This window comes from Mus musculus, chromosome 8 (genome assembly GCF_000001635.26).
Source record: "Mus musculus strain C57BL/6J chromosome 8, GRCm38.p6 C57BL/6J".
Lineage (NCBI taxonomy): Eukaryota > Metazoa > Chordata > Mammalia > Rodentia > Muridae > Mus > Mus musculus.
The window spans coordinates 93,351,840-93,379,777 of record NC_000074.6 but is presented as its reverse complement, the minus strand read 5'-3'; the positions used below and the strand labels follow the sequence as shown (position 1 = coordinate 93,379,777).

General features: G+C 41.5%; 1 protein-coding gene across 3 annotated transcripts; it reads left to right on the top strand.

The window, feature by feature from the left end:
- Ces1h (carboxylesterase 1H) lies at positions 1-27,938 on the top strand. 3 transcript variants are annotated; one of them, NM_001370830.1, is made up of 14 exons: positions 1-101; positions 5,162-5,369; positions 7,113-7,260; positions 9,585-9,718; positions 12,940-13,093; positions 16,049-16,153; positions 16,807-16,911; positions 18,143-18,181; positions 20,884-21,024; positions 22,281-22,361; positions 22,630-22,777; positions 26,206-26,337; positions 27,269-27,341; positions 27,583-27,938. In NM_001370830.1, the coding sequence occupies exons 1-14, from the start codon at positions 53-55 to the stop codon at positions 27,752-27,754; spliced, it is 1,689 nt and encodes a 562-aa protein (NP_001357759.1). In that variant the 5' UTR covers positions 1-52; the 3' UTR covers positions 27,755-27,938. The 3 variants fall into 3 exon arrangements, with proteins under 3 accessions (NP_001357759.1, XP_006531608.1, XP_006531609.1); XM_006531545.2 differs by lacking the exon at positions 5,162-5,369 and having other exon boundaries at positions 47-101; positions 27,583-27,937; XM_006531546.2 differs by lacking the exons at positions 5,162-5,369; positions 7,113-7,260 and having other exon boundaries at positions 54-101; positions 27,583-27,937.

Below are 27,938 nucleotides of genomic sequence, written 5' to 3'. Positions count from 1 at the left end.
ATTACAGATCAGAACTGAAGACTTCACTCCACTGCAAGTCTGTTTTCCCATGATGTGCCTCTACGCTCTGATTCTGCTGTCCCTCTCAGCCATGGCATGGGGTGAGTTCTTCCAATTAGAAGTCAAAATACTTGCTCTAGGCAGAGGTAGATAGACATGTGTCTTTGTCGAACAAAGGCAAGATGGATCTAATTCTACAAGGTTTTCACTTTCTTTACCCGGATGATTTCCCTGGGACTGGACACCCTGGATCAGGAGAGGATAACTGAGACACAGCAGTGCACAGTGGTGCAGAGGGGCTAAGAGACAACCTAGTACCTCATACAGAGCAACAAGGACATCTCAGTTTTCTTACCTCACCTTACTTTAGGAAGGATTTAATAGGTTTTTGTTTCTAAAGTGCACAGGGATAGGGTGGTAGTTGGTTGAAAGGAAGTGTAACAAAAAAAGCATAAATAGGAATTGACTTCAAAAGGAATGGATTAAAAGAAGATTTGAGGTATGGTCAGGTCAACACATCAGGGTCTAATGACCCTTTATTATTAAAGACATTTATTATTAGGTATTCCTAGGGGAAGGGACACAAAACTGTGGGAAGGACACAAAGAAGAAGTACCAAGCTCAGTCAGGAGATGCAGGAGTGGGGAGTCTTTCTTAGCAAATTGCTCTTTAGGATCTATTCTGAATAAAGAGATGAGATAGCGTATGTAGGTGTAGGATTTGTGTGGATTGCAAGGGAATCCTGGGAACACTGCCTGCTTTGACTGTGTGGTGTAAGGTTCTAGGTGATGATGGCTGAGGGCGTTGTCCATGCTATGAGAAGGAAGTGGTTAGGATGCTGACACAGGTCACATAGATCCTAAGAATGGCAGTTCAGACAAGGAAATGGGGTCCTACAAGTCACAGAATCAGACCCACAGATTAAGTTAATCATTAACATATGGTATAATATTGAGTCTCAACATATAATTCTTCCCTTTCATCAGCTAAGAAATTAGGCTCATAAGAACATGTTCCCTTCCCAGGGTTTTCTGGAAACTCATATTCTGGTCTACCTTTGACTCATGAATCCAGAGCAAGTACACAGCCATCAGAGACCTGACATTCTCATCCTTTCTTGAGTTTGTATTTCTTGTGTATATAGGACAGGAAAGGCCCAACTGTAAGACAGGGATATTAAGAACAAAGGGATATGCTCACTGCCCTGGCAACACTACCCCATTTCCATCCTTTGCAGGTCCGTTTTCTGAATACCTTATGTCCATCTGTTAAGTGTGCATATTACCAGTCAACTAGCAAGGCTTAAGTATTAAAAGGACTGGAATGTGCATTTGGCATATGGGAGGTATCCAATATTTGAGCATTCCTAATAATGCAACTGGTATCAACTGTTGATAATATTCTTGTCTCCCTTCCTCATTATATAAAGTGAACACTTTACTTTGGCTGCTTTGGAAAGTTCACCACTGAACTAATACACACCACACCTAAGTGATTTATATCTAGATACTAAAATTTTTTGCCAATTCCTCCTCTTCTACAGCCTAGGCTTCTATGGGACATGTCACTCTTACACTGCTCTCACTCTAAGCTGCAGCCATGCCTGGTTTTCATCTTTGGCTCTCTGTCTTCATTTACATCCCCTCTCTCTGCCACAGAATTATGTGCGCTCATGCTGTGTTCTCTCAAGTGTGTCAATCCACTTCTAGTATTGGGATGACCAACTCCACTGACATTTCTGTTTTGCTTCCTTTTGTCCTAGTATTTATCCCAAGCTCGACTAAACTTGAGGTGATCATTGGACATCAGCCTCAGTCACAAATGTGTCCCATAACATCTGGCTAGTAGCATCTTTTTACAAAGATATCTGACCACCTTCATCTTACAAGGAGCCAGTGTCACTTATTCATGCTTTACTCTTAACTTTGGCCCCACATTAGGGCAGGAATTCGTCTTTATTTCTCATATACATCTCCATATTTATTCATAGTAGTTTCTTCCTCATTATAAAAGGACCCTATGCTCAGGGAAAAAAAAAACCTCTTTAAATTCATGAACAAAAAGATCAACACGCAGTGTTTCCATTTGTGGATCTCCCCAGGCTCAGGTTTCCCAGGTGTTGGTAATATGGTAATAATTAGCACCAATGACAAAAGGAGACAAGTGTGGAACTGACTTCTATTAGCATCAGGCACAGTCCTAAGCTTGTAACCAGGATTTTTCCCAGAGTTTCTAATGTTAATGAATCTTCTCTCTATAAAGCCCATTTCAGACTTGAATGAGATTAAGTTCTGATAATGATCTTAAAGTAAAAACATAGAACATCAGCTAAACGTCATCAAATCAAAACACCATAAATCAGATGTCAAGTGTACATCTCTACAAAAATTGTCATTTGGTTTTAATTACAACAATTAGAAGAGAAAGAATGGCAAATAACGCAAATATACAAATTATGGAGGTGGCTATTGAGACCATGTGTCATAAATACTATTTTTTTAAAATTTTTATTAGATATTTTCTTCATTTACATTTCAAATGCTATCCCGAAAGTCCCTTATGCCCTCCCCCCTGCCCTGCTCCCCTACCCACCCACTCCCACTTCTTGGCCCGGGCATTCCCCTGTACTGGGGCATATAAAGTTTGCAAGACCAAGGGGCCTCTCTTTCCAATGATGGCCGACTAGGCCATTTTCTGCTACATATGCAGCTAGAGACACGAGCTCTGGGGATACTGGTTAGTTCATATTGTTGTTCCACCTATAGGGTTGCAGACCCCTTCAGCTCCTTGGATACTTTCTCTAGATCCTCCATTAGGGGCCCTATGTTCCATCCAATAGATGACTGTGAGCCTCCACTTCTATATTTGCCAGGTACTGGCATGGCCTCACACGAGACAGCTATATCAAAATCTTGCTGGCATGTGCAATAGTGTCTGTGTTTGGTGGCTAATTATGGGATGGATCCTCTGGTGGAATAGTCTCTGGATGGTCTATCCTTTTGTCTTAGCTCCAAGCATTGTCTCTGTAACTCCTTTCATGGGTATTTTGTTCCCTACTCCAAGGGGAAATGAAGTATCTACATGTTGGTCTTCCTTCTTCTTGATTTTCTTGTGTTTTGCAAAAGTGGGGAAAAGCCTCGGATATATGGGCACAGGGGAAAAATTCCTGAACAGAACAGCAATGGCTTGTGCTCAAGATCAAGAATCGACAAATGGGACCTCATAAAATTGCAAAGCTTCTGTGAGGCAAAAGATACTGTCAATAAGACAAAAAGGCCACTGATAGATTGGGAAAGGATTTTTACCAATCCTAAATCTGATAGGGGACTAATATACAATATATACAAAGAGCTCAAGAAGCTGAACTCCAGAAATTCAAATAACCCCATTAAAAATGGGGTACAGAGCAACTCTGAGTTCTCAACTGAGAAATCCCGAAGGGCTGAGAAGCACTTGAAAAAATGTTCAACATCCTTAATCATCAGGGAAATGCAAATCAAAACAACCCTGAGATTCCACCTCACACCAGTCGGAATGGCTAAGATCAAAATTTCAGGTGACAGCAGATGCTGGCAAGGATGTGGAGAAAGAGGAACACTTCTCCATTGTTGGTGGGATTGCAAGCTTGTACAACCACTCTAGAAATCAGTCTGGCAGTTCCTCAGAAAATTGGACATAGTACTACCAGAATATCCAGCAATTCCTCTCCTGGGCATATACCCAGCAGATGTTCCAATTGGTAATAAGGACACATGCCCTACTATGTTCATAGCAGCCTTATTTATAATAGCCAGAAGCTGGAAAGAACCCAGATGTCCCTCAACAGAGGAATGGATACAGAAAATGTGGTACATTGACACAATGGAGTATTACTCAGCTATTAAAAACAGTGAATTTATAAAATTCTTGGGCACATGGATGTATCTGGAGGATATCATCCTGAGTGAGGTAACCCAATCACAAAAGAAGTCACATGATATAAGTGGATATTAGCCCAGAAACTTAGGATACCCATAAATACTATTTTTAAAGGTAATTTACTATGAAAACTCTCCAATGCCACATACTATTATTTCTGTGTGATAAAGTGTGGAATTTTCTTTGGGGCAGGTGACATGTTTTTAAGGAGCTTTTCATCCACACCATCTTATCTAGAAGGAAACAATGTGAAGGCAAGAGGAACCATGCCTTATGGGCAATACTCCGAAAACATGACTATTAACCAAACAATGGAACGTCAGGATTATGATGGGGAAGTTTATGAATGTTCTTCTGCCTCTTAGAGAAGGACTAGGTCAGCCCCATTCCGATCCCAAAGTGGGCAGAAAGAAGACAGACAAGGAAGCTTCAAGGAAATGAGAAATATTGCCTACTTTTCAAGAATGGAGTCAATGGTTCAGACAGGGCTTGGCATCCAGTCTCCTTTACATTTAGATGACACTACGCTGAGTCACTAGAATATTTTAGAAGACCATTGTGTTCTTAGGACCAAAACTATCCCTGTTGCAAACTACTCCATGACACGAAAGCTAATGTCTCCCCCATCCCTGACTTGTGCCTGCTCATGCTAGATCATTTCACCCTTCCTATGCGATTTCTCTGCTAGCAGTCATACGCCACCCTTCCTTCCCAGCCACGGTCTGTGCTGCTCTGTCTTACTTTTATTTATTCATGCTTAGTTATCTCCCAGCCTTTGATCTTTTTTTCACTTACATTAAGTATCAGTTTCCTTGTAGTGGAACCACTCAGAAGGCCTATCTTTTCTTCCAACTCATCCTGGCTCTCCTCTTTGATCTCAGCATCTGGTGGACCACTCTGAGAGAAGGGATAACTTCTTGTTTGCTCTCTCATCCATCATGCCTCTCTGCCCAGGATCTTATTGAGTAAGAGTTGCTGAAGGCTTCTAAAAGGCAAACAAAGGTCCTGTATATTTCTGACTACCCCTTTTTTGCCATGACTTTTGGTCAGATGCTTTGATAGCTCCAGTCTCAGATTACTTTTCCACTAGGTACTCTGAGATAAGGGCAGTTTCTTTGTTATGTCAGAAGCAAATCAGTCCTGTGAAAATTCAATGCCACATCTTAAAAGTGCCCCAATCCACTTAGAAAGCAGGTCCAACCTTTCCCTTCTGACGAATTTATGTGTCCTCTCTTTTGTCCAGGAGGGTACCCATCCTCACCCCCTGTGGTGAACACCACTCATGGCAAAGTCCTGGGGAAGTACATCAGCTTAGAAGGATTCACACAACCTGTGGCCGTCTTCCTGGGAGTCCCCTTTGCCAAGCCCCCTCTTGGATCCCTGAGATTTGCTCCACCACAGCCTCCAGAGCCCTGGAGCTTTGTGAAGAATGCCACCTCGTACCCTCCTATGTAAGCCCCACTGGGGGTGGTTTGAGGCCCCTTTCTGTTAGGAAATATGTATCTGAGCAATACAGAAAGGAATTTAAAGCATTCTCTGATACATTGTTCTGGGATCCTCAAGAAACATTTCAGAACCACTATAGTTTTCTAGAGTCCTCTGTTCAGCACACATCATTGAACATCTGTTGTGAGCCAGGCATGCTCTAATATAAAGATCCATTAAAGCACCAAACTCAGATTCATTTCTAGAATCATTGAGCTACGTCTTAACATGAGGGGGAAACAAAAGAAAGCACAGATGTTAGCAAATAAATAATGTGCTATGTTAGATTATGATAAGGAAGAGAGATGTTTCTTTCTTTTTTAAATTAAATTAATTTATTTTTTACACTCCATATTCCATTCCCTGTTCCCCATCTACCTTCTGATTGCTCCATATCCCACATCTCCTCCCCACCCCTTGCCTCCATGTGACTGCCCCCACCCCCTATCCCACCTGACCTCTAAACTCCCTGGGGCCTCTAGTCTCTTGAGGGTTATGTGCATCATCTCTGAATGAACACAGACCCAGAAGTCCTCTACTGTATGTGTGTGGAGCCTCATATCAGCTGGTGCATGCTGTCTGTTTGGTGGTCCAGTGTTTGAGAGATCTTGGGGGTCCAGATTAATTGAGACTATTGGTCCTTCTACAGGATCACCCTTCTCAGCTTCTTTCATCCTTCCCTAATTCATCATCGGGGTCAGCTGCTTCTGTTCCTTGGTTGGGTGCAAATATCTGCATCTGACTCTTTTCAGCTGCCTGTTGAGTCTTTCAGAGGGCAGTCACGATAGGTCCCTTTTTGTGAGTGCTCCATAGCCTAAGTAATAGTGTCAGACCTTGGGACCTCCCCCTGAGCTGGTCTTACTTTGGGCCTGTCGCTGTACCTTCTTTTCCTCGGGCTCCTCTCCATTTTCATCCCTGTAATTCTTTCAAACAGGAACAATTATGGATTAGAGATGTGACTGTGGAATAGTAACCCCACCCCTCACTTGCTGCCATGTCTTCCTGCTAGAGGTGGGTTCTATAAGTTCCCTCTCCCTACTGTCAGGCATTTCATCTAAAGTCCCTCCCTTTGATTCCTGACTTAGGTCTGTGGTACATTCTGGAGGGTACCCTCAACCTCCCATTTCTTGAGGTTGCCTGTTTCCATTCTTTCTGCTGGCCCTCAGGGCTTCAGTCCTTTTCCCTCACCCAATACTAGATTAGGTTCCCCTCTCCCACCCCTCCCGCCCACGTTCCCTCCCAGGTCTCCCCTCCCTCTCCATTCTGTGCCACCTATCTTAATGCTCTCTCTTCTTGGTAGGGGAATGAAATAGGGAATGCCTCTCTCAGATGTGTCTAGCTGCCCACATACAACCTGAACAATGGTTTGTGTGCCTAAGTCATCCTCACCAGCTGGCAAAAAAATCAACAGGTCCATATGGCCTTCTGGTCCCCTCCAGAGAACTCAAGATACTCAGAGATGTCAGTTCATGTGTTATTTCTCTCCTAAGCAATATAATGTAAAGTAATAAGGCTCATAATTGCCTCATTGGGTATCTGATACAGTCCCAAGATTCCCACTAGGATCTTTTGCTGGATTGCACTTATACCCAATCCAGTTAAAACAGCTTCATTCACAGGGGCAAGCCTCCAAGGCCAATGTTGGGCCTAAGGTGACATTTCCAGCTTTGGTCTTGATGAGCATCTGATGTTTTCTCTCTCCTCCTAAGGTGCTCTCAAGATGCAGTGTTAGGGCAGATGGTCAATGACCTTATAATAAACAACAAGGAGAAAATTCGTCTGCGGTTTTCAGAAGACTGTCTCTACCTGAATGTTTACACGCCTGTGGACTTGATGAAGAATACCAACAGGCTGCCAGTAAGTGAGGAGCTCACTAACTCAGACTCCTGAGTTCCAGCATCCAGATCACTGTGCAACCGGAAGGCAACAATGGCATCTGGGCACAGGGCACCATAGACACCATGGGTACCATGGGCATCATGGGCAGACTGATTCAAGAGTTCATTCTGCTAAGAGTTTTTATATTTCACTCTTCCCTAAAGACATCAGACTTGCTACTTGCCTAGAATTGCATATTGTTTTCTCCATGATTTTTTTTCCATGATTTCTTATGCTATTAAAAAAAACTTTCAGGTATTAGTTTAGAATACAATCTCAGAGCAGGTAAGGCACAACTTATAGTAAAGGAATCTTAGAGAAAAATGAATACCTCAAGCCTTTCTGTATAGTAGGGAAACTGAGGCTCGATCTTCACACCTGTGCTCTTAAGCAGGGGCTGGCAAGGGAGATGTGTGCTGACTTTCTTTTCAGATTACATGTGACAACTTTCACTGTCAGGGGAAACTCTCATGGTCTATGATGGCAGTGTGGAGGGAGGAGTCTGGGTTGCTCTCATAAGTACTTTTCATGTCCTTTGCCACCCAACTGGTTGTATTGTATGTAGTTTTTTCCCCTCCCTGGTTGCCTTTGGCACATGCTGATGGCCTAATGAGTCAGCATTTCCCATAGAAATGAAGAGGCAGAGGTAGGGCAGGCTACCAGTTACAGGGCAGAGTCCTGAGGACAAGCTATTGTAAAAGAGATGATCCTTGAAGTTAAGATAGGGTGTGAGTACCCACCCAGTCTCTCAGAATCTTCTAGGACAGGACTCAGAAGTGAAGGAGGAAGCTGTGATCTTGAGAATAGTATTTGCTCCTAAACATGCTTAGTTTGCACACGGAAACGAAAATAAATCTCATCTCTGCTCATTCATTGGCCTCTACTGTGAACTCAGTATGTCTACACAATGAGACCCTTGGCAATGGAAATAGGAACATGGACCATTATGGGAGCCGTGCCTTTCAGGAACCTGTAGTATGGTCTGCACACATGCATGTGTGCACACATCAAATGTCTATCATAGCCCACCAGCTCTTGAGCTCAGTCTTTACTCAAGAGGAGCTCGATTCAGTCCTTCCTTGAACAGAGCAGTCCTATAGGAGGAGAAGTAGGGTCTTCATGGGAACATGGGAGTGGGAAACCCCACTGGCAGTGCACACAGGGCTTCATCCTCAAGGTCTGGGTTTGAATCCTTGGTCTTCATTTCACTTGCTGCAAGACCATGCCATATCTTACCTTCTCAGCTTCTCATCCTCAAATAGGAGTCTTCAATGTAAATACTCCGTGGCTACTGTGTAGCCAGTACTGGCTCAGTAGGCAGAATAGCAGGAGCAATGCACCAGAGAGAAGAGGGTTGTAGTCTTAATCTTTCTTAATGCCTTAGAGTTGAAGGGTTCTGGTCACGCCTAGTACCAGGTTATTGAATTGTGACCATGAGCTGCAGGGATGGGGGCTCTGTGCAAAGTCACTAGGGCCAGGTGGCTGAGTCAGGTCATATCCCCAGCTTTCATTAAGGTTATATGCATCTCAGCCTTGTGTCTTTTCTTATCTGTCAAATTGGGCAGTATTAGTACCTAAATTATGGAAAATCATTTCAAATTGCTCAGCATAGACTTATTGAATAGTTTGTATTATTTTTATTAGTAATGTTATATAAATAAAACAATTAATGTAATACATTATAACTTAATCCTCTCTCCATTCTATGACATGCGAGATTTTTTTAAATCCAAGAATCATCAAGAGCTATTGTATGCTCCCTCAGACTCAAGTGTACTCAGTCTGTGGTGTGTTCTAGACATCCAGGTACTTAGGTAACTGAAGACTTGCTAGAGGATGTGCATATGAACTTAGTAGGATGGGGAGAACATGAAACAGAGGAAACACTGGGAAGGGGTCCCACTGAGGACGTGTGGATCTGGAGACAATTATTCAGGTACATTAGTATTATCAGAGCTGAGAGTTTGAATACTGACCCTTGCTAATTTTCAGGCATATGGATAGTGTGCTGTTTGAGACAATATCCTTGGCTACTTTGTTTCCCATGATAATGCTCACACTTGGAAAGACCTGAATAGACACTGAATAGGGAGAGGTCTATAGGAAAAGTAGAAAATGATGACGGTGATCACTCCCTGAGCCTAGTGAGGTGAGGACAGAGATTATCTTTTGCAACAAGCTGTCACTAGATGACTTTGAGTGATGATCTCCCAGAGTCAGGGTATGGACCAGAGAACCAAACCAGAAAATGTATGAGATTTTTCAACTTCCTATGACAGGATGGTTCTTTTCTTGCTGTTCAGGTGATGGTGTGGATCCATGGAGGTGGACTGGTAGTGGGCGGGGCATCTGCCTATGATGGACGAACCCTCTCAGCCCATGAAAATGTGGTGGTGGTGACCATTCAGTACCGCCTGGCCATCTGGGGATTCTTCAGGTAGGGTACTGGATCTTCTTATTTCCCTTATTAGACGTGTGTTGGTCTTTTCTAAGTAGCCAACATACTGGAAACTGTTTGATTTTAAAGAAGATATATTTATTTAGTTCAGAATGTGGATGGCCCAAAGCTTAAGACTGTGCCATTTCATCAGAGTTGAGGGGTGAAAAACTCCACCTTACAATGCATTCATGAAGGAAACGAAATTTTATCTGTGGGCTAAAGAGCAAAGCACCCGAGAAGACAATAAACTGGAGAGAAGGGAGGGGCAGGATAATCTTCTAGCAGCTTTTAATTGCTGTGTTAAAACACCATAACCAAAAGCAGCCTGAGAAAAAAGGGCTTTTTGGCTTGCACATCCCAATCATAGTTGATCATTGAAGGAAGTTAGGGCAGGAATTTGAGAAAGGAGCTAAAGAAAGCATGAAAGAATGTTCCTTGCTGGCTTGCTTTCAAGGCACACTCCTCTTGCCTTTCATATATCAAAGGACCACCCACAATAGGCTATAATGTAATTCTTCTGGGTGGGGTTTCTCTTGTCCTTGAACAATGACAGGGCATTTCTATGCCAGTTCTAGCCTGTTTTGGCTCCCAAATAAATTAAACACAGACCTGATATTTTTATTAACAAGCTGCCAGTACTGAGCTGGGCAGGTTCTGAGCTATTGTAACCCAACTAATCTGCATACTACCCAGCCAAGTGTCCTGTTACTTGTCATCTGGTCTTGCCCTGGCTTGCTCTGGTCCATGTGTGTCCTCATGGCTGCTCTCTCATTATGACCTCATAGTGAAACTTCCTGGTCTATCTCCTTCTCTCTTTCCCTCTTTACCCTCTTTTTTTTGGACCCTCCTCCCCCATGCTAGAATTGGAATTCCTGCCCTATTCTCTTTTGGCCATTGGCTGCTCAGCACTTTATTAACCAATCAGAGGTGATGGCAAACAATCTTTACATGTCATTGATACAGGGGATGCTTCAATAATCATTACAGTGCTGATGTCCAGACTACAATCAAATCTCTAGGCACACCAATCAGAATCCGAATACACAGTACACAAAACCATCCCCCTACAGTAGGCTGGGACCACCCCTCTAACAGACATTAATCCAGACAATGACTCCACAGTCTTGCTTACTGATTAATTAGATGGAGATAATCTGTCAATTGTGGTCCCCTTTTCCCAGAAGACTCTAATTTGTGTCAAGCTGACAAAAAAACTATAAGCACAGTCACCATCTCACTCTCTCTGAGTACGCAGATCACTAAAAGATTCCAGTGTGCCCAGTGACCTAATTACAACCCACTGGGCCTCACCTTCCACAGATTCTATCACTGCATAATGCTGTCACATTAGGGACCAAGGCACCAACACATGAACCCTTATCACATCAATCATATCCAAACCATCAAAAGGGCATTAGTGCTGTCATTCTTCAGGAGGATTTTTGCTAAGTTTCCTCACAAGGTTCCCAGTTCCTTCTTTCTTGCATCCCATCTCTCCTCATCTCCAACTGCACCTGCCCACTTCTTTCTAAGCTTCCTTTCAGGGAGCCTACCCCACCCACTGAAACGATGCTTACCTTGTGAGCCCCACTTCTCATGTTGTTGCTCTATAAGTGCATACCCCATTTTCTTTTCTTTTTTTGTTTTTTAAATTTTAATTTTATTTGTAATTCATTTTTTTACACTCCATATTCCATTCCCCGCCCCTCCCCATTCACCCTCCAACTGCTCCACATCTCACACCTCCTCCCCATCCCACCCCATCTCCACATGGATACCCCCACCCACTACATCACCTGACCTCTAAACTCCATGGGGCCTCCAATCTCTTGAGGGTTAGGTGCATCATCTCTGAATGAGCACAGACCTGGAAGTCCTCTACTGTATACCCATCCCATTTTCACCTGCGCTGCTCAGATCACCACATCCCTCTATGACAGACACTGTACCAGTGTGCTGCAGGCAGGATTTTAATTAACCACACCACCCAGATGTTCTTAAGGCCAATCATGGCTTCTATCCATCCTCATCCCAAGCTCATGTGGACCAGACACAGACAATTATTCCAGCCTCTTTGAGATGCTCCCATTCCTGGCTTTTGGCCACTTCCCTCCTCCCCAGTTGCTGCTTCTCAGCCCTTCCACTCTTTGTCTTCAGGCTGTGTGTGTCTGCCCCTCTTTTAATTCCCTGAGTGATCCCAGAAATACTTAACAGACTTCTCTGTTTGTGTTCTTCACCTCTCCTTTGAACTCCAGGCGCTCCTCTTTAACTAACACCTTACACATCTGACTGTATGCAGGAACATACCACTTTGCAAAGCCTTTGTCAAGATTATTCCACACAACAAAGACCTTAAGTGCTTCCCATAAGGTCTTCTGCATAGCTGCTGGCAGCTCCAACTTCCTGGATGTTCTGGACAAAGACATTGCTACTGGACTCCTCTTTTTCCTCTACCCCCCTCCCATGCAACCTGCATTCTATTCTACTAATCAGAACCCTAAGTCTCTGGCCTATTATTACAACTAATTATATTTTATAAACCTGTAAATTCACTATGAGGGTGCTCCACAGAGTGGCCTGAATGTTCTGGGAGACAATGACTGAATCACCTCTGCACAATGTTCCCTATTATTTACAATATAGAAATTTTTTCCAGGACTTGTGGTCTCTGTTCTACCTACATTTCACAGCCACCCCCCCCCCCCGCACCCTTGTTCACATAGCCTTGAGGGTCTTTGCACATGATGCTTCCCCTAACCCAAAGTTCATTCTTTAGATGCTAATAAGACCTGGACTCATTGTATTTAAGGCTATTCTAAATTCCACTGTCTCAGTGAAGCCTTTTCTGGTCATGAGAACTCAATACTGCCTCATGATTTTGCCTTTGCCCCTTTCTTTGTGACTTTCTTTCTCTAGTGGCGTGATCTACCCTTTGAATCTGTTGGTTTGTGGTCTGCAGTGTAAAATGAATGTAGTCAGAGTTTGTCTCTTTGTTTCCTAGAAGTACAGTCAGATGGAAGAGGGATACTCAGTACATAGCTGCTAAAAGAAATGTTGAGGGTCCCACAAAGATCAATGTAGGGATGAGAGGTAGATGAAGTCCTCTCTGTCAGGAATCAGAGCATAGCAAAATTCTGGAAGGTTCATGAGGAACCTCAGTCAGTCCAAAGTACTGGAAGCCTTGCTATTCTATTTATGCCCCCTTTATTTTCTTACAGCACTGGAGATGAACACAGCCGGGGGAACTGGGGTCACTTGGACCAGCTAGCTGCACTGCATTGGATCCAGGACAACATTGCCAATTTTGGAGGGGACCCTGGTTCTGTGACCATCTTTGGACAGTCAGCAGGAGGTGAAAGTGTCTCTGTTCTTGTAAGTATTTCTGACAATCCATACTTATATTCAGTGAATTTACCCACGGAATCTCTTGGAGATGAGCCATCTCCAAGGGTCACAGGCATCTTTACTTTCAAAGCAGGAGTTCAGGAATCTACTCTTTATGCACTAGATGGTGAGGGGCTAAGGACCAAACTAACGCTTTGGTTTCTAGAAATTTCAGTGTCCAACTTTGTGTTCTAGAGCCATAAGCATTTCCAGTTATAGCCTGGGGTACTGATGATCCTAGTCTTCTCAATTGGTTGATCTTCCCTCACCCCCTTTTGTTAATCATTTAGCATTAAGACTCAGAACTTCTTTTGGAAATAGAGTTGAGTAGAAACCACAAAGAGGAAGAAGTAGCTTCTAAGCTCCAAGACAGATCTACATGCCATGGGCTCAAGTGCTGAAAACCAGCAGGGAACTCTGAGGTGTCATCATGACTTGTTAATACCCAAGAGAGAGGGCAGCTGACTCTGGACCAGGCAGGGAGGGCTTTTGCTTCAAAGGTAGGTGGGAAGAGAAATGTGTGGAAGTGAGTTGGGCAAGTCCTGCTAGGGGATGGGGGACACAGATGCTTGAAGATATAAATGTGTTGCTGATGTAGGGAATGGAACTTAGGGGAATTCTAAGGGAAACTACAGAAAGTTTTGGGGGCATTAAAGACCCCGCTAACTAATAACTCACAGAGTGAAGGTGTCCATTTCTTGTCTGTCTGCCTGTCTGTCTGTCCCCTTTCTACTCTCTTAGTGGATCCACAAATATATCAAACTATGCATCTATGATCTATTCATCACCTAAGAACCAATGAATCTAAGTATCTATGCCATCTATATATGGTACCCCTCTGTACATCTATCATCTCTCCATTGATCTATGCATCTATTTATAATCCATCAATCCTCTCTCATCTACTGTCAGGGTACTCTGGTGGAGTCAGCTTGTGAGGCAAAAATGCCAAAAAGCTGCTCATGAGAAATAAATTTCTAGGACTCTCCTCCTGGATATTCTGGCGAAAGCCAACTCTCCAGTTTGGATCGGTTTGTCAGGCGAAAAGCCTGGAAGCTGTTTCACGAGGATAAGAGTCCAGGGAAATTTTCCTCCCAGAGTTATGGCATCTCTTTCCCTAACCCATTATATTCAAATTTCCACCACATTAATCTAGTGTATAGATTCACGTGCACTCTATTAAGCATCACCCTATAGTAAATGCCTTTTAAGATTGTATTCTAACATAGCTAAAGCCTTTTCCCAGTGTTCTTAGATTCCAGATAGCAGCAAGGAGCTTAACCCATTCAGTAAACAATTAAGCACTTGCCATTTTACTCAGCTGTTTACAGATAGAGACTAAAATTCTCACTGAGATAGAAATTCTTATTACAGACTACATTCCATGCCAAGAGCAAATTAGTATACTATACTGAAAATAGACAGTCTTCAGATATTGATAAGAATTAACGAGGCCTAGAGAATTTTGGGGTCAGTGACACTACATTATTCTTGAGGCGTGTCAAGAGTTAACTACCCTGAGGCAATTAACTCTAAGTGTAAAACTCTTGCCTGGCAGAAAGTGCTAATCTCTAACGTAAACATTTATCTGGTCCCTACAAATTCCCTTTGTAGTCACTCCCCTTGCATCTGTGCTAATCTCTAGTGTTATACATTTATCTGGTTCCTTTTGAAGTCACTCCTTTTGCACCTGGAAAAATTCAATGTGCCTTGTTCTGCAATTTATTCTGTATTATAAAAGTCTGATGCTCAACTGGAACATTACATTCAGATCCAACACCATTCTAGCGTGTTTGACTGCTTGTCAATACATCCTAATTTTTGCCCATCTACTCTAGAGACTCTTTTCTACGCAGGCACAGGGGACCAGAGGGCCTGCGGCAATCTACTGTCTCTATTCTTATCATGCCTTGATTCTCTGACTCCATATAATACCTTCCTTTCCTACAGTAAAACTTTCCTGAATAATGTAGGGTGATATAAATATCTCCCCAAAACATTACTCACTTGTGTAACACTGTGATCTATAATTGCATACTATTCCACATTAAAATGAGAAATTGTTTGTTTAACTAATAACCTAATATAAGGATATTGTTTCCATTATAAAACATCCAATGTTAAACAAATATCTTTCTGTCCCTCTGGGCACTTCACCTTCTCCTCCCTCTTATTTCCTGCCTGCCCCTCTATCTTTCATTTTACTGTTAGTTGTCCTCAGCCCTTTTAATCATGGCCCCTTTTCTTGGGATAAGTTGTATGTAATAGAAATTCTACTGCAGAGTTTGGGGCTAGCTGTTGCCAAAACTGTCTTTTAGGAAGTTTTGATTATCATGATGGCACTGGCCACAAATGTTCTGATTTGTTTCTTAGTGTATGCTCTGGTTCTACTACATTGAGGCTTTGTGGGGGAAATCTCAAATCCAAGGAAAGGCTCAGAAGCAGGCCAGGAAGTATGAGGACTTCTCATTTCCACAGAGCACTTTGTGAGTGTGTAGGCAGAGGAGAAGGTAGAAGCAGCTTTAACTTGCAACAGGTAAAGACATAGAAGCCATAAATTTGGTAATGTCGGATAGGCAGACATCTCTCTCTTCTCTTTCTCTTTCTCTCTCTGTCTCTCTCTCCTCTCTCTCACACAGAGAAAGAAAGAGAGAGAGAGAGAGAGAGAGAGAGAGAGAGAGAGAGAGAGAGAGAGAGGGAGAGGGAGAGAGAGACAGAGAGAGAGACAGAGAGAGAGAGAGACAGAGAGAAGAGAGAAGAGAGAGGACAGAAGGGGGTAGTACATAGGATCGGTTGGAAGGAAGAAAGGGAAGGGGAAATCAATTAATTACAATCTATATGATTATTATAATTATGTAATTACAATTATGTAATTATTACAAAAGGGGCAAGCTGACCTGCTTGTGTGCATAAATTCTTTCCTCCACTCCTCTCTCCTGCTAGGTATTGTCTCCTCTGGCCAAGAACCTCTTCCATAGAGCCATTTCCCAGAGTGGTGTGGTCTTCACTTCTGGTTTGTTTATGGAGGATGCAAGTTCAGTGACTGAAGTAAGTCCCACCCCGAATGACTCCTGTGTCCTTTCTTCTGACTTCTGGGGGCTTGGTCAGGGGAGGGGTCTTTCTGCTTATGAGATTCAACTGAAGAAATTCCTGAAATAAGACTCTCAAAATGGGAGGGGCTTTCCAGATTTTGTGCTTAGCTGCACTCTGAAGGAATCTGACCTGTCCGCCTGTGGATTGTATTAAGAAGCCTTGCAGTTTTGCAAGGTTGTGTGTGGAAACAGGATATGCTTGGAAGCATGCCACATGTATTAGTTCACTTACAGTGGGCACTGGAAACTGAAGTCGAATGGCCAGGAAGTGAGAGGGTAGATCTGTGCTATACAGTGGGATCATGGATTCTTGATCTTCACTCGTATGTATGTGGCTTCTCTTGAGATAATGCATTTTAACATTTTGCTTATTTTTAATGTTATAAGGGAACAGAATCAGATATGGACACATTGATATATGGTATCACAATTAAAATTAGTAACATAGCAACAGTGCAGGGCCCCTAGAAACCACATTTGCTCATTTAGAGTGTTTCAGGAAGCCTTTCCTGTCTTCAGAAATGGTGCTTAGAATATAACCCCTGTCTACATCAGTGGAAGGTACTGACGCTGTTCTTGACATCAGCGTGTGCCTGTTATCTCTTGCAGCAAATTGCTGTTACTGCTGGCTGTAAGACCACCACATCCGCTGTCATTGTTCACTGCTTGCGTCAGAAGACGGAGGAGGAGCTCTTAGAGATCATGCAAAAAATGGTGGGTGTGCATTCTAGGGCACTTCCTCTATTGGCTTACACATAAGCTTTATCTGTCATCTGACTCTAAAGTGCCCAAGGCCAAATGTATTTATTTATTTATTTATTTAGGTTCATTTACTTTTATTTTTACTTATTAAAAGCATTGATGCCAACTGGGAATTTGGTGCATTCTTATTTATTTATTTATTTATTTACTTTCTTGAAACTAAAATAAAATTATATTATTGTATAATATGATACAATCCCCCTTTCCTTCCCTCCTGGAGTCCCTCCCATTGTTTTCTCTCAAATTCATGGTCTCTCTTTCTTTAATTTTGTGTGTGTGTGTGTGTGTGTGTGTGTGTGTGTGTGTGTGTGTGTGTGTGAGTGAGTGTGTGTGTGCGCGCGCACGTATGTCTTGTGGAATGACTGATATTGAGCTTCCAAGAGACACAATTTTCTCTTGTGAGAGTATACCTTCCTCCCCACTCCCCCCCTCCCTGCTTGAAGCACTGAGCAGGAAAAGGGATAAGTTGAAACATAATCCTCAAAAGTACCTAATGTCTTAGTATATGGCTGGTTTTGTCTGCTCTGGAGATGTTATTGAGACTCTAAGCTTTCCATTCTGTTCTTGGCTTCCCACTGAAGCATGCATGTCTCCTGGGAAGATGAACATTAACAGCACCCTACACATAAACCTTATGTGTTTAGAAACTGTCTAGCATCAACACTTGAGCAATGGTTTTGGTTTAAACTTTGTCAGACTGGAACTTTTATGTACTCGTTTTGAACTTTCAGCTGCATTCAGGGATACAGTGACTCAGCTCACACCCAGATGCCCGAGTTTATGATATGAAAGTAGAGGATTGGGAAAGGAATAGAAGGCTCATCCTGCTCTGCTAGTTTGCACCACACCCAGCTAAACCTCCACTTGATGCTGCTGCATCTTCGCTACATTTTTTTCCTACAGGAAAACTGGGGAGTTGTTGCCAAGGAGGATCTCTTAGTGGGATGGTTGAGGGAAGATTCAGGTATAGACAAGCAGACATTCTACCCAGAGCTTCTGGGACCCAGGACCTGTTGACTTCCTGCTGCCGCCCCTCCCTCGTCTTGCTTCATCTTGTATCATACAGAAAGCACAGAATGTAGGGTTCTCTTATGTCAGCCGCAGAGGAACTAGGAGCACAGCCCAAATGGTCAGATTTTATACCAGGAAGGTTGACCACCATAATCTGCCTTTGTTTCCACAGAACCTTTTTAAGCTTGATGCACAAGAAAATACCAAAAAGGTAAGGATATTTTAAGATTTTCAACCTTGGAGTGATAATCTTCAATTGTCTACAGTTGGTAGAATTCCCATACTAATGTCTTGTGTGTGCTGTTGAGGTGCAGAGCAGAAAAGTCACTTGATAGTTAACACAGCCAAGGAGAATAGAGGTGTGACTGGCTCTGCTCTCCTGACTGCCAGCTCAGTGCACAACTCAGGAATTCTCTATCTATTTCTCATTTGAATTTCTTGCTCAAAAAAAAAAAAAGACCCTGTGAAAAAAGACAACACTAGAACTTTTCACTATCAGAAGACTGAGATTAATGGCTAAAGGTCTAGGGAGCCATTTTTGAGTACCAAAACCCTCTCAGAGGGAAAAGAGACTCAGGAGGTTTGTAGGGAGGAGCCTGTGGTGTCAATCCTGAGGACATCACACAGTATCTTTTACCATGGAAACTTCAACAGGGCCACCTATTGCACTACTTCTCCCAACAGTGACCAGCATCTGGGGAAATTAGTTATGCAGTATCTTACACTTCTGTCCATTTCATTTTGTGGCAGGATATGATTTTGAGCTGGGATATAGCAGCAAAATAAACAAGGGGTCTGTCTATCTTAGAGAATTCCATCCTGGAGGATGAGGTTAAAATAGGAAAAAATATTGAACTATATTTTGGGTCTTGGTCATGGTTCAGATAAAAGATAAATTGGAAAATGGGGACAGAACTGGCCAGTGGTCACATGTAGAGTAGGTCTCAAATGATGCCTTCAAGAGCTGAGATCATCTGAGCCAAACTCAGGAAGAAAGAAACACTCTGTTATGAGACCTGGATGTAGCGAGAGATAAAGGGACCTGCTGCAGGAGGAGGCTGTGTTTGGAGGGGTGATAGGGAGAGAAGTAGGTTTGAGTTTGGAGAGGGAACAGAGGTTCAAAGGGAAATTATCACTGGGAGGTTTGGGTTGTGGAGTAGTATAAATGGGGAGGAGTTCAGAGTACTCTGCATGGATCAATGACATGGTGAGTTTGAAAATGTTTTTTTTTTTTCCAACATGTAGAAATAGACTATATGAAAGCGGCAGAGGAGATGCAAAGACCAACTTGGAAGTCTCTCAGAGGTGGCAACACAGGCAAAGATCATGGCAAATTTTATGAATGTCAGAAAAGTAGGATAGTAAAGGAATAGCTGTGTGGAATTACTGGTGGGTGCTGTATAAACTGTATAAAGAGAGGGAGGAAGGATGCTCCTGACTGTAACTCAAGCACTTGGCATCACACCATTGACTTCAGCACCATCAGAGTGGACAGTGCCAAAGACTGTGGTTGGCCAAGTTAATGTTCTCACAGGAGTGTTGCCCACCTTGGCCCCTGAGGTCTCTTTCTTGAATTTACTATCTCTTTCTTACATGATCATTTCCTGCCATAGCTTGCAGCAGCACAAAGTGTACCCTGATGAACACAAGATAGACCATGTAAAATATCCTTGCTTCCTCTGTAATTCAACTTTCTGCTACTATTGCAAATATTCTAGAAAAGCAACTGATCAAGGAGCAGAATTTGTTTTGGTGGACAGTTTTGAGGCTTCTTTCCATGGTCAGCTGGCCTTGCTTCTTTGTGACAGGAATAGAAAAGGGTAAAGGATGGGAATCTACAGTCAGCTTCAAGTGCACATTTCCAATAATCTGAACTTTTATACTTGACTCTATTTTCTAAAGATCCCACCTCTCACAAACAATATAGTCTGGAGACCAAAAGATGGGCCTTTTGATGACATTTAAGATCCAAATAACAGCACCTCATTTGAGTTAGATATTTGGAGTACCAGAGAGTCAGAGGTGTGCCAGATTACAATGTGCCCTACTGTGTGGCCACCTTTCTAAGCCCACTCTAGGATGTTCCTCTATCCATTGTTCAGATAGTCTTGAGATGAGACCTGTATGAAGTCAGAATTGATGAAAGAGTATCCAAAGGAAATGGAGGATATTTGCCTATATGAGTGTAAGGCGATTCTGAGGAGTGGTCTTGTGGTACTTACAGTGTGTGATAAAACTTTGTAAAAAGTAAGGAGACATCTAAACTTGTGGATTCACATATTTAAAATTCACACAAGGATGGCAACTTTAAGATAATCATAGTGTGGAGCATGATTGTGAAGCTGAAGAAAGGTAGCATTATGTTACCCAGAGTGAGAGAATAGCAAGTCCTATACATTTTATGTCCACTTCTTGTTTCTTTTTTTTTTTTTTGTAAACCCATGTGCCTTTAAATAGGAGTTCACACATAGTATATGAGCATTAGCATTATTGTGGTGAGAGAATCAGAGTAAATGCATTAGGCATTTCCCCTGAAGGAGCAACTTAGGATTCACTAATTCAACACTCATGACAACCTTACAGACCTAACTGTAAGGAATAGTGAGGACTAATTCTGGGTAATGTGCTAAAATAGAAATATACAGTATATCACACATGTTTAATTTGAGTTCAGGATCACCCTACCCCTTCTTTGCCACCATTACTTGCTACAGACAAATACCTTTAATTGGATCTTTGTGGCTCTAGACATTTGGAACTTTTATAAAGACCCCTAGTTCCTGTGGTCACTGTGAACACAGTCATGAGGGTCATTGTTCTAGTTACAGTCATGGGCTCTATGTTCCAGCTGCCCACCTAGAAAGGCATAACAAATGTGGGCGATTTCTGACACTGGGCTGCTCTGTTTCCCAGAACTATCCTTTTTTGCCCACCGTGCTTGATGGAGTGGTGCTGCCAAAGGCACCAGAAGCGATTCTGGCTGAGAAGAACTTCAACACAGTGCCCTACATCGTGGGAATCAACAAGCAAGAGTTTGGCTGGACTCTGCCCATGGTGATCCTAAACATAACTGTTATACAGATGACCTTTCCCCTCTACCAATTATTCATCCAACCTGTGCACTCATGAGTTCTTTGTTCAAGCCATGCTTGGTATCTAGGACAGCTGTTCCTATTACTATGAGTGTTTCTTCCATGGAAACATTCTTGGAAGAATCAAACTTATCTCCTTTGCAATGGAGGCCTGGGAATGTTTTCTCTGCCTTTTCCTTAATGAATCTTGGAATTCCCAAGGCTGGTTGTACTGTAGAGATAACAATTGTGTAGATGAAATAACCAAATAAATCAAGAAAGGAGTTAAGTGCATCAGACAGGGGAACAGAAAGATGAACTTGTGCTTGGCCTCTTAAGTCTCATGGGTGCTCTAATTGTCCCTGAGCCAGTGTTCAGCAAAGTGCTATAACTGAGTTCACATTTGTTTCTAATAGGCAAGAAGAGGTTTTCTTCTTTAAAGATTATAGAAATCACCTACAGTGGTGATTTCTATAAACAGCAATGTAGGAGGTGGACATAGGAAAAGCCCCAAAATGATTACACGGGCAGGTTTGACTCAGGAATACAGTAGCAGGTGGGGAAAGACAAACATGACCTGAACTCAAAAGTTTCTGACACCAACAATGGGGATGTTTGTAGGCTGATGGTATATAATTGCTACTTTCTATAGTGACTTATGTAAGAGAAGTTTCAGGGGCAAGTCTTCCCATCAGTGGATTTTCCCCAGAGAACATTTAATTTCATTCGAAAGCATTGAGCTTTATCAGGCTGGCATAGAAGAGTTTTATAGTACCTTAAGTTTCTGAAAAAATGCTGGAGGCCAGGACTCTGAGAATAGTTTTGGATGGCATCAGTTACACACTGAGGGTTTTGCTGCTCTCACTGGAGGACTTCAGATATCAAAGAACCCAGCAACAATGGTTGTAAGGGTGACTTTCTTACTCAGCAGAGTCTGTGAGGACTCAGCCTGTTCCTCTATCCTTAAACTTTCTGCTTCAACTTTACTTTGTCTAAATGTTCCTCCACTGCTCAGAGGAGCAGTGTTCCTCTAGCCGGATAAATAAGTACCCAAGTGTCTTTATTTATTTCCTTAATTTCTATGTAGAAATCTAATTGTTTTATTGATTTTATCAAACTCATGGGAGAGCCACAGCCACTGAGGAGCAGCTAGAGCCTACATCCCACAGTAGGCAGGATGGTTTCCCTGGTTGTCTACTCCCGTTAACTCCCAAATACTTAACTCTTTTTTAAAAACAGATAATGGAATTTCCACCAACTGATGTAAAACTGGACAAGAAGGTCATCTCTCTGTTCCTGAGGAAGTTGGCGTATTTCTTTGTAAGCATCTTGTGATTTTTCTGGTAATTGGCTGAGGAGTTGGGCCAAATTATAGACCATTGCAATTTCAGAAAATGACTGACACAGGGATTCTGTACCTATTTTTTTTCCAACTTTCTGATTCTATCACCTCAGAAGGGATTTATACAGGGCCCAGAATTTCACAATTAACCCAGCCTTCGCGATTGGCTAGAAACAAACAAACAAACAAACAAACAAACAAACACACTGATCAGTTGGAGGTGGTCACTTTCTTCATCTGTTTCAGAACATACCAGAGGATGGAATTCCAGTTGCCATTGAGAAATACTCAAAAGGCACAGATGACCCCATCCAAAATAGAGTCTGGCTCCTACAGTTGATTGGGGATGTGATGTTTGGTATACCATCTGTGATTGTGTCTCGTGGCCACAGAGGTGAGTCAAACAGGTTGTATGGAAGCCAAAGACCTGCTTTGATCTCTATATATTTCACCTCTCAGGATAGACAAATGAAAGCTTCTTGTGGTGGAGGCCTCAGAGTTTGCTTCAGGAAGGACTCTGTTCTGTTCAGTTTCTGTAAGTAGTGGAATCCAATGGTGAGATGTAGATGTGAGCAGTGAATTCATGAGTTTATCCCAGGAAAGGTCACTGATGGAGATGAGGAGTGACCTAGGAAGGAGATGGAGGCCAATCAATGATGCACTGCTAAGCACATGCCCCCTGTGTGCATTTGGTGCTGCAGAACTCTGAGAGTAATCAGAAGATAGGTCTTAGGGTTATTCCATCTGAGCCGTGGGGGAGGGTTACTTACTAGTCATTGGTGTGCTTTGATTTGCTGCACACATAGACAAAATAGTTTATAGTGACCAGGGAAAACCTTGAGACAAAAGGTCTCCTGGTGTTACCAGTACTGGATATAGAAGAAGTCAGGCTTCTTTGCCCACGCAAAACACCTAACATAAACATGATGAAGGGAGAGAGACTTATTTGGGGCATGGTTTCAGTGTGCAATGATTAGATAGATTCTACTGTTGTGTCCTTGGGGTGAGACTCGACATCATTTTGGGGAGCACAGTGAAGCACACATGCTCATTTCATGGCACATAAGAAGCAAAGAGAAAGTAAGATGAAGGCGGTGGTCAGTAAAGCTGTATTTCCAAGGACTTGCCCCTAGTGGCACGATTTACCTTTAATATGTGGAAATACTATATGATGTTTGTTTGCTGATTTCCTTTCTCTGCTTTAATGTATTCTATTCACTTATTATTTGTAAGTACTTGGGGAGTCTATAGGGTTTCTACCTGTAGAAATGTGCTGTCCATGGACATTGTTGCACACACTGATTTCCAATTTGGATGCTTTCTTTTCCTTTTGTCACTGGTTGAGGTAGCCTTCCAGCCCTGTGCTGAATCAAAGGTATGTGCAAGGTAATCTTTGTCTTGTTCCAAGTTTTAGAGAAAAATATTTTCCTTGTTGTGGACAATGTTGGCACAGGGACTCTTGTATATTACCTTTATTATGTTAAAATACACTCTATCTCTCTCTTATTTGGTGAACACTCTTACAAAAGTTGAATTTTATCAAATACATTTTTATGCCTGTAATGAGGTAACTGTTTTTGTCTCTCTGCCTGTAACATGATATAGCACAGTTCCCATGTATGTTAAACTGGTATGTATCACAAGTCCAAGTTTGACCATGGTAAATTATCTTTCCAATATGTTGTTAAATTGGTTTGCTGGTGTTCTGCTGAGTATTTTTCCATATATGTTTATTAAGGACTTTGGTGTAGTTTTCTTTTCTTGTAGCACTTTGCCTTATTTTTAAATGTGTGTTATTATGTCTTCCTGGGAAAGAAACTGGAAATGTTCTGTTTACTTTTGAAGAGATTTGATGAGAATTTGAGATATTTGGTTCTCAGTTCTTTAAATATTTGTAACTACCCTTTGGGGAAATCATTATTTTTTTCTCAATGAAAAACTTTAATCATTAGCTCAAGTTCATTCATCATTAATCTCCAGACTGCTTGTTTCTCCTTAGTTCAGCTTTGGTGGGCTTTATTGAATTAATAGTTTACCTGCTTCTTATGTGTGATCCAATCTGTGTTCCTATTATTGTTTGTAATAATATCACATTATCCGTTGAATTCCCATGGCATCTAGTGTAAGGTCTCTTTCATTTATGATTTTCTCTATTTGATTCTCCATTGATTTTTTTTGGGGGGGTGTTTGTGGATCTAGCTAAACTTTGCCTTATTTTTTATCCTAAAACAAACAAACAAACAAAAAACTTTTAAGCCTTGATACTCTCAGAAATCTGTTTCTCTCTGCCTCCCACCCCTCACCACTTCTCTCTGGCTATTTAACTCAGTTCCTCCGACATTTTAGATGAGCATTCTGCCATTGGCTGCAGTCTCAGCCCTCATAGGGAATCTCTGTCTGACCTTCATTTGCTCCCTTCTTTAGCTTTAGGCTTAGTTTGTTCTAGTTCCTGGGCTCACACCACGAACTTCATATCTTTTATGTCAGAATTCATATCATTTTGCAAGGACAATTTATTTTAGCCATAGATTATTTGTTTTAGATAGAGTTGTCAGTGCTACTTTTATCTTTTAATGTTAGGACTTGGGATCCACTTGCTGTTTGCATGACCGTTACAGTTCTAGTGTGTCCCAGATTCTATTTAAATCTTTGACATTTGAGCTAACAGGTTTCATGTTGTTCATTAATATCTTTTTACTTCACCTTAAAATCTCTACGAATTTTTATAAGACATGTCTATAGTTCTCAATTGCATATGTTTTTGTTTATTTATTTCTGTTACAAATGGCATCTTTATACACAATGGTATCTCCGAGACATGAAAGATTGATTATTCCATCTCTGCATATATTTAAATTTTAATAAGTTCTGCCACAGAGAAACTTGTATATTCATTTTTATTACCACACCATTGACAACAAAGAAGTAGAACTAGCCTAGATGTTCAAAAATGGATAAATGGAGTAAACAAAACGGGGTATATACACAATGAAAGTTTATGAAGAAAATACACATGATAATTTCAAGAAAATGGATGGAACTGAAAATCAGGCTAAGTGAAATAAAGTTGGCATAGGAAGACAAATATGGTGCATATCCCCCTATATGTAGAGGCTAGATTTACATTTTTATATATGTGTGTATGCGGGGAGAAACTAGATAGAAATAAAAACAAGAAGAAAAGAGGAAATGTTAAGCAAGGGAAATAAGGAAGAGGATGATATTATACATGTGTTCTGAAAGTAGAATAAATGGTATTGTCAGAAGGAAGAGGACAAGCAAGGATATAGAATGAGTGTGAAGGAGGGCAGTGGGGGAAAGAAATTAATCAAACCCAATATGTATGGAAATATAACAATGAAACCTATTACTCTTATGCCCACTTATAGCATTAAGCAGTTAACGAATTTTAAAATGTAATATTAGTAAATATTTTAAAAATCATAACTAACACTTTCAAGCAACTACTTGAATTTGCTTTACACTCCTGGAAATGAGTGAGCAAATCGTGGGGAATGTTCAGAGTCTGAATGGGAGACACTTAGTAGGCTGTAGATTTTCTTGTGAGCCAGCGCCTTCCCATTACTACCTATCTGCTTTGGTTTTGGGTGCATTTTCTTCCTTAACTTTTATGTCCATGAATGTCTGACTCAAATACCACCTCTACCTGCTCTTGTTAAGCAGCCTCAAGCACATTCAGGTGATTCACTGACAGAGTTCTGCTTTGCTGATGACCAGAGGGTCCTTCACCAGTAGAAGCCTTTATAGCATCCAAGCACACACCTAATCAGATGAACTGTACACGACTCCATGTCTTCCCAGATGCTGGAGCCCCAACCTACATGTACGAATTTCAGTCTCGTCCAAGCTTCTCATCAGAATTGAAACCCAAGACAGTGACTGGAGACCATGGAGATGAAGTCTATTCTGTCTTTGGTGCCCCGATTTTAAGAGGTAATGGTGCTTTGATCCCTGTGTGCTTGTGATTCCAGTCTGCCTCCTGTGGCCCTGAGAACATTTCTCCTCTCTTAATATCCATTCCCCAACTCACAGTGACAGGAATGAGCTAAACTGTCAAGTGCCCAGCCTTTCTTCCACACCAGCATACACGATGAAATGTATATACTCACAGACAACAAGCAATACTTTGCATCAGGATGCTGGCCACTAATATAACTCAGAAAAATAAGTCACCGAAGTTCCCCAACTCGAAGATACAAATGCCACTGTTTGATTTCTCATTTAAAATTACATATTAGAATGTGAGTTAGGATAAGGTCAAGCTGTTGCCGACTATGAGTCAGATGTCATGTGCATGAATTTGTCTATATGCATACTTACTTATCTAAAAGTTATGTTTTACTTATATTATAGCTTATAATATATTACTTAAAGAAATTCTTTTGCAAACCTCTTTAATACCTGAATTCTCAGCAGTTCATGTGATTTGGCCCACTTCAATGTCTACTGTGACACACTCTGGGCATCTACCAGATGTGTAATTAGATGTGTTTTAGGGTGTCTGTTTCTCTAATATATATTTATTATATATTATATATACATATATACACTTATATATACATATATAGGTGTATATATAAGGTGTATAATAATATGTATTATATATACATATATAAGCCTATATATGTATAGATAATATGTATCATCTATACATATATACATATACATACATACACACACACACACACACACACACACACACACACACACACACACATATATATATATATATATATATATATACATACATATATATATATATATAATAGCAACCCAATATGCATTTCATATATATAGGTGTAGATATATATTAATATATACACATTATACATTGTATGATATATTTTTATCTTATTTCCCACAGAGGGTTCCTCAGAAGAAGAGATTAACCTCAGCAAGATGATGATGAAATTCTGGGCCAACTTTGCTCGGAATGGGTGAGTCTAGTACAAAGACTTTACTAAGATACTGGGCAAGATGGAACCGCTGGGAAGGAGTAGGTTTTAAAATTTAAGTGATCAAATCCCACCTGTGGTCACAGTGCTCTGACAATTGTGCTCCCCCAATCCTTGTTGTGCAGAAGCCTTTGGCAGAAATAAACCAGGGATCTCTGTAAATGTCACATGAATGTGGCACCACACAGAAACTTTAAGACATTCAGTTTTATTCTGTTCCTAGGAATCCCAATGGTCAGGGGCTGCCCCATTGGCCAGAGTATAACCAGAAGAAAGGTTACCTGCAGATTGGAGCCACCACCCAACAAGCCCAGGGTCTGAAAGATAAGGAAGTGTCTTTGTGGACTGAGCTCAGGGCCAAGAAACCACCACAGACAGGACACACTGAGCTATGAATGGGAAGCTCTGCCAGCCTCAAGAGACCAACAGAGTCAAGATGAGGATACTCTACACAAGATGTTTGTTGGTCAAAGATAAATTTTTGCAACAATGGAAAATTTTGTCATAGTGATGGGCAGAGGCAAGGGAGGTGAATTATTGTTTTTCAATTTGGACAATAAATGGTAATTTTTAGATCAA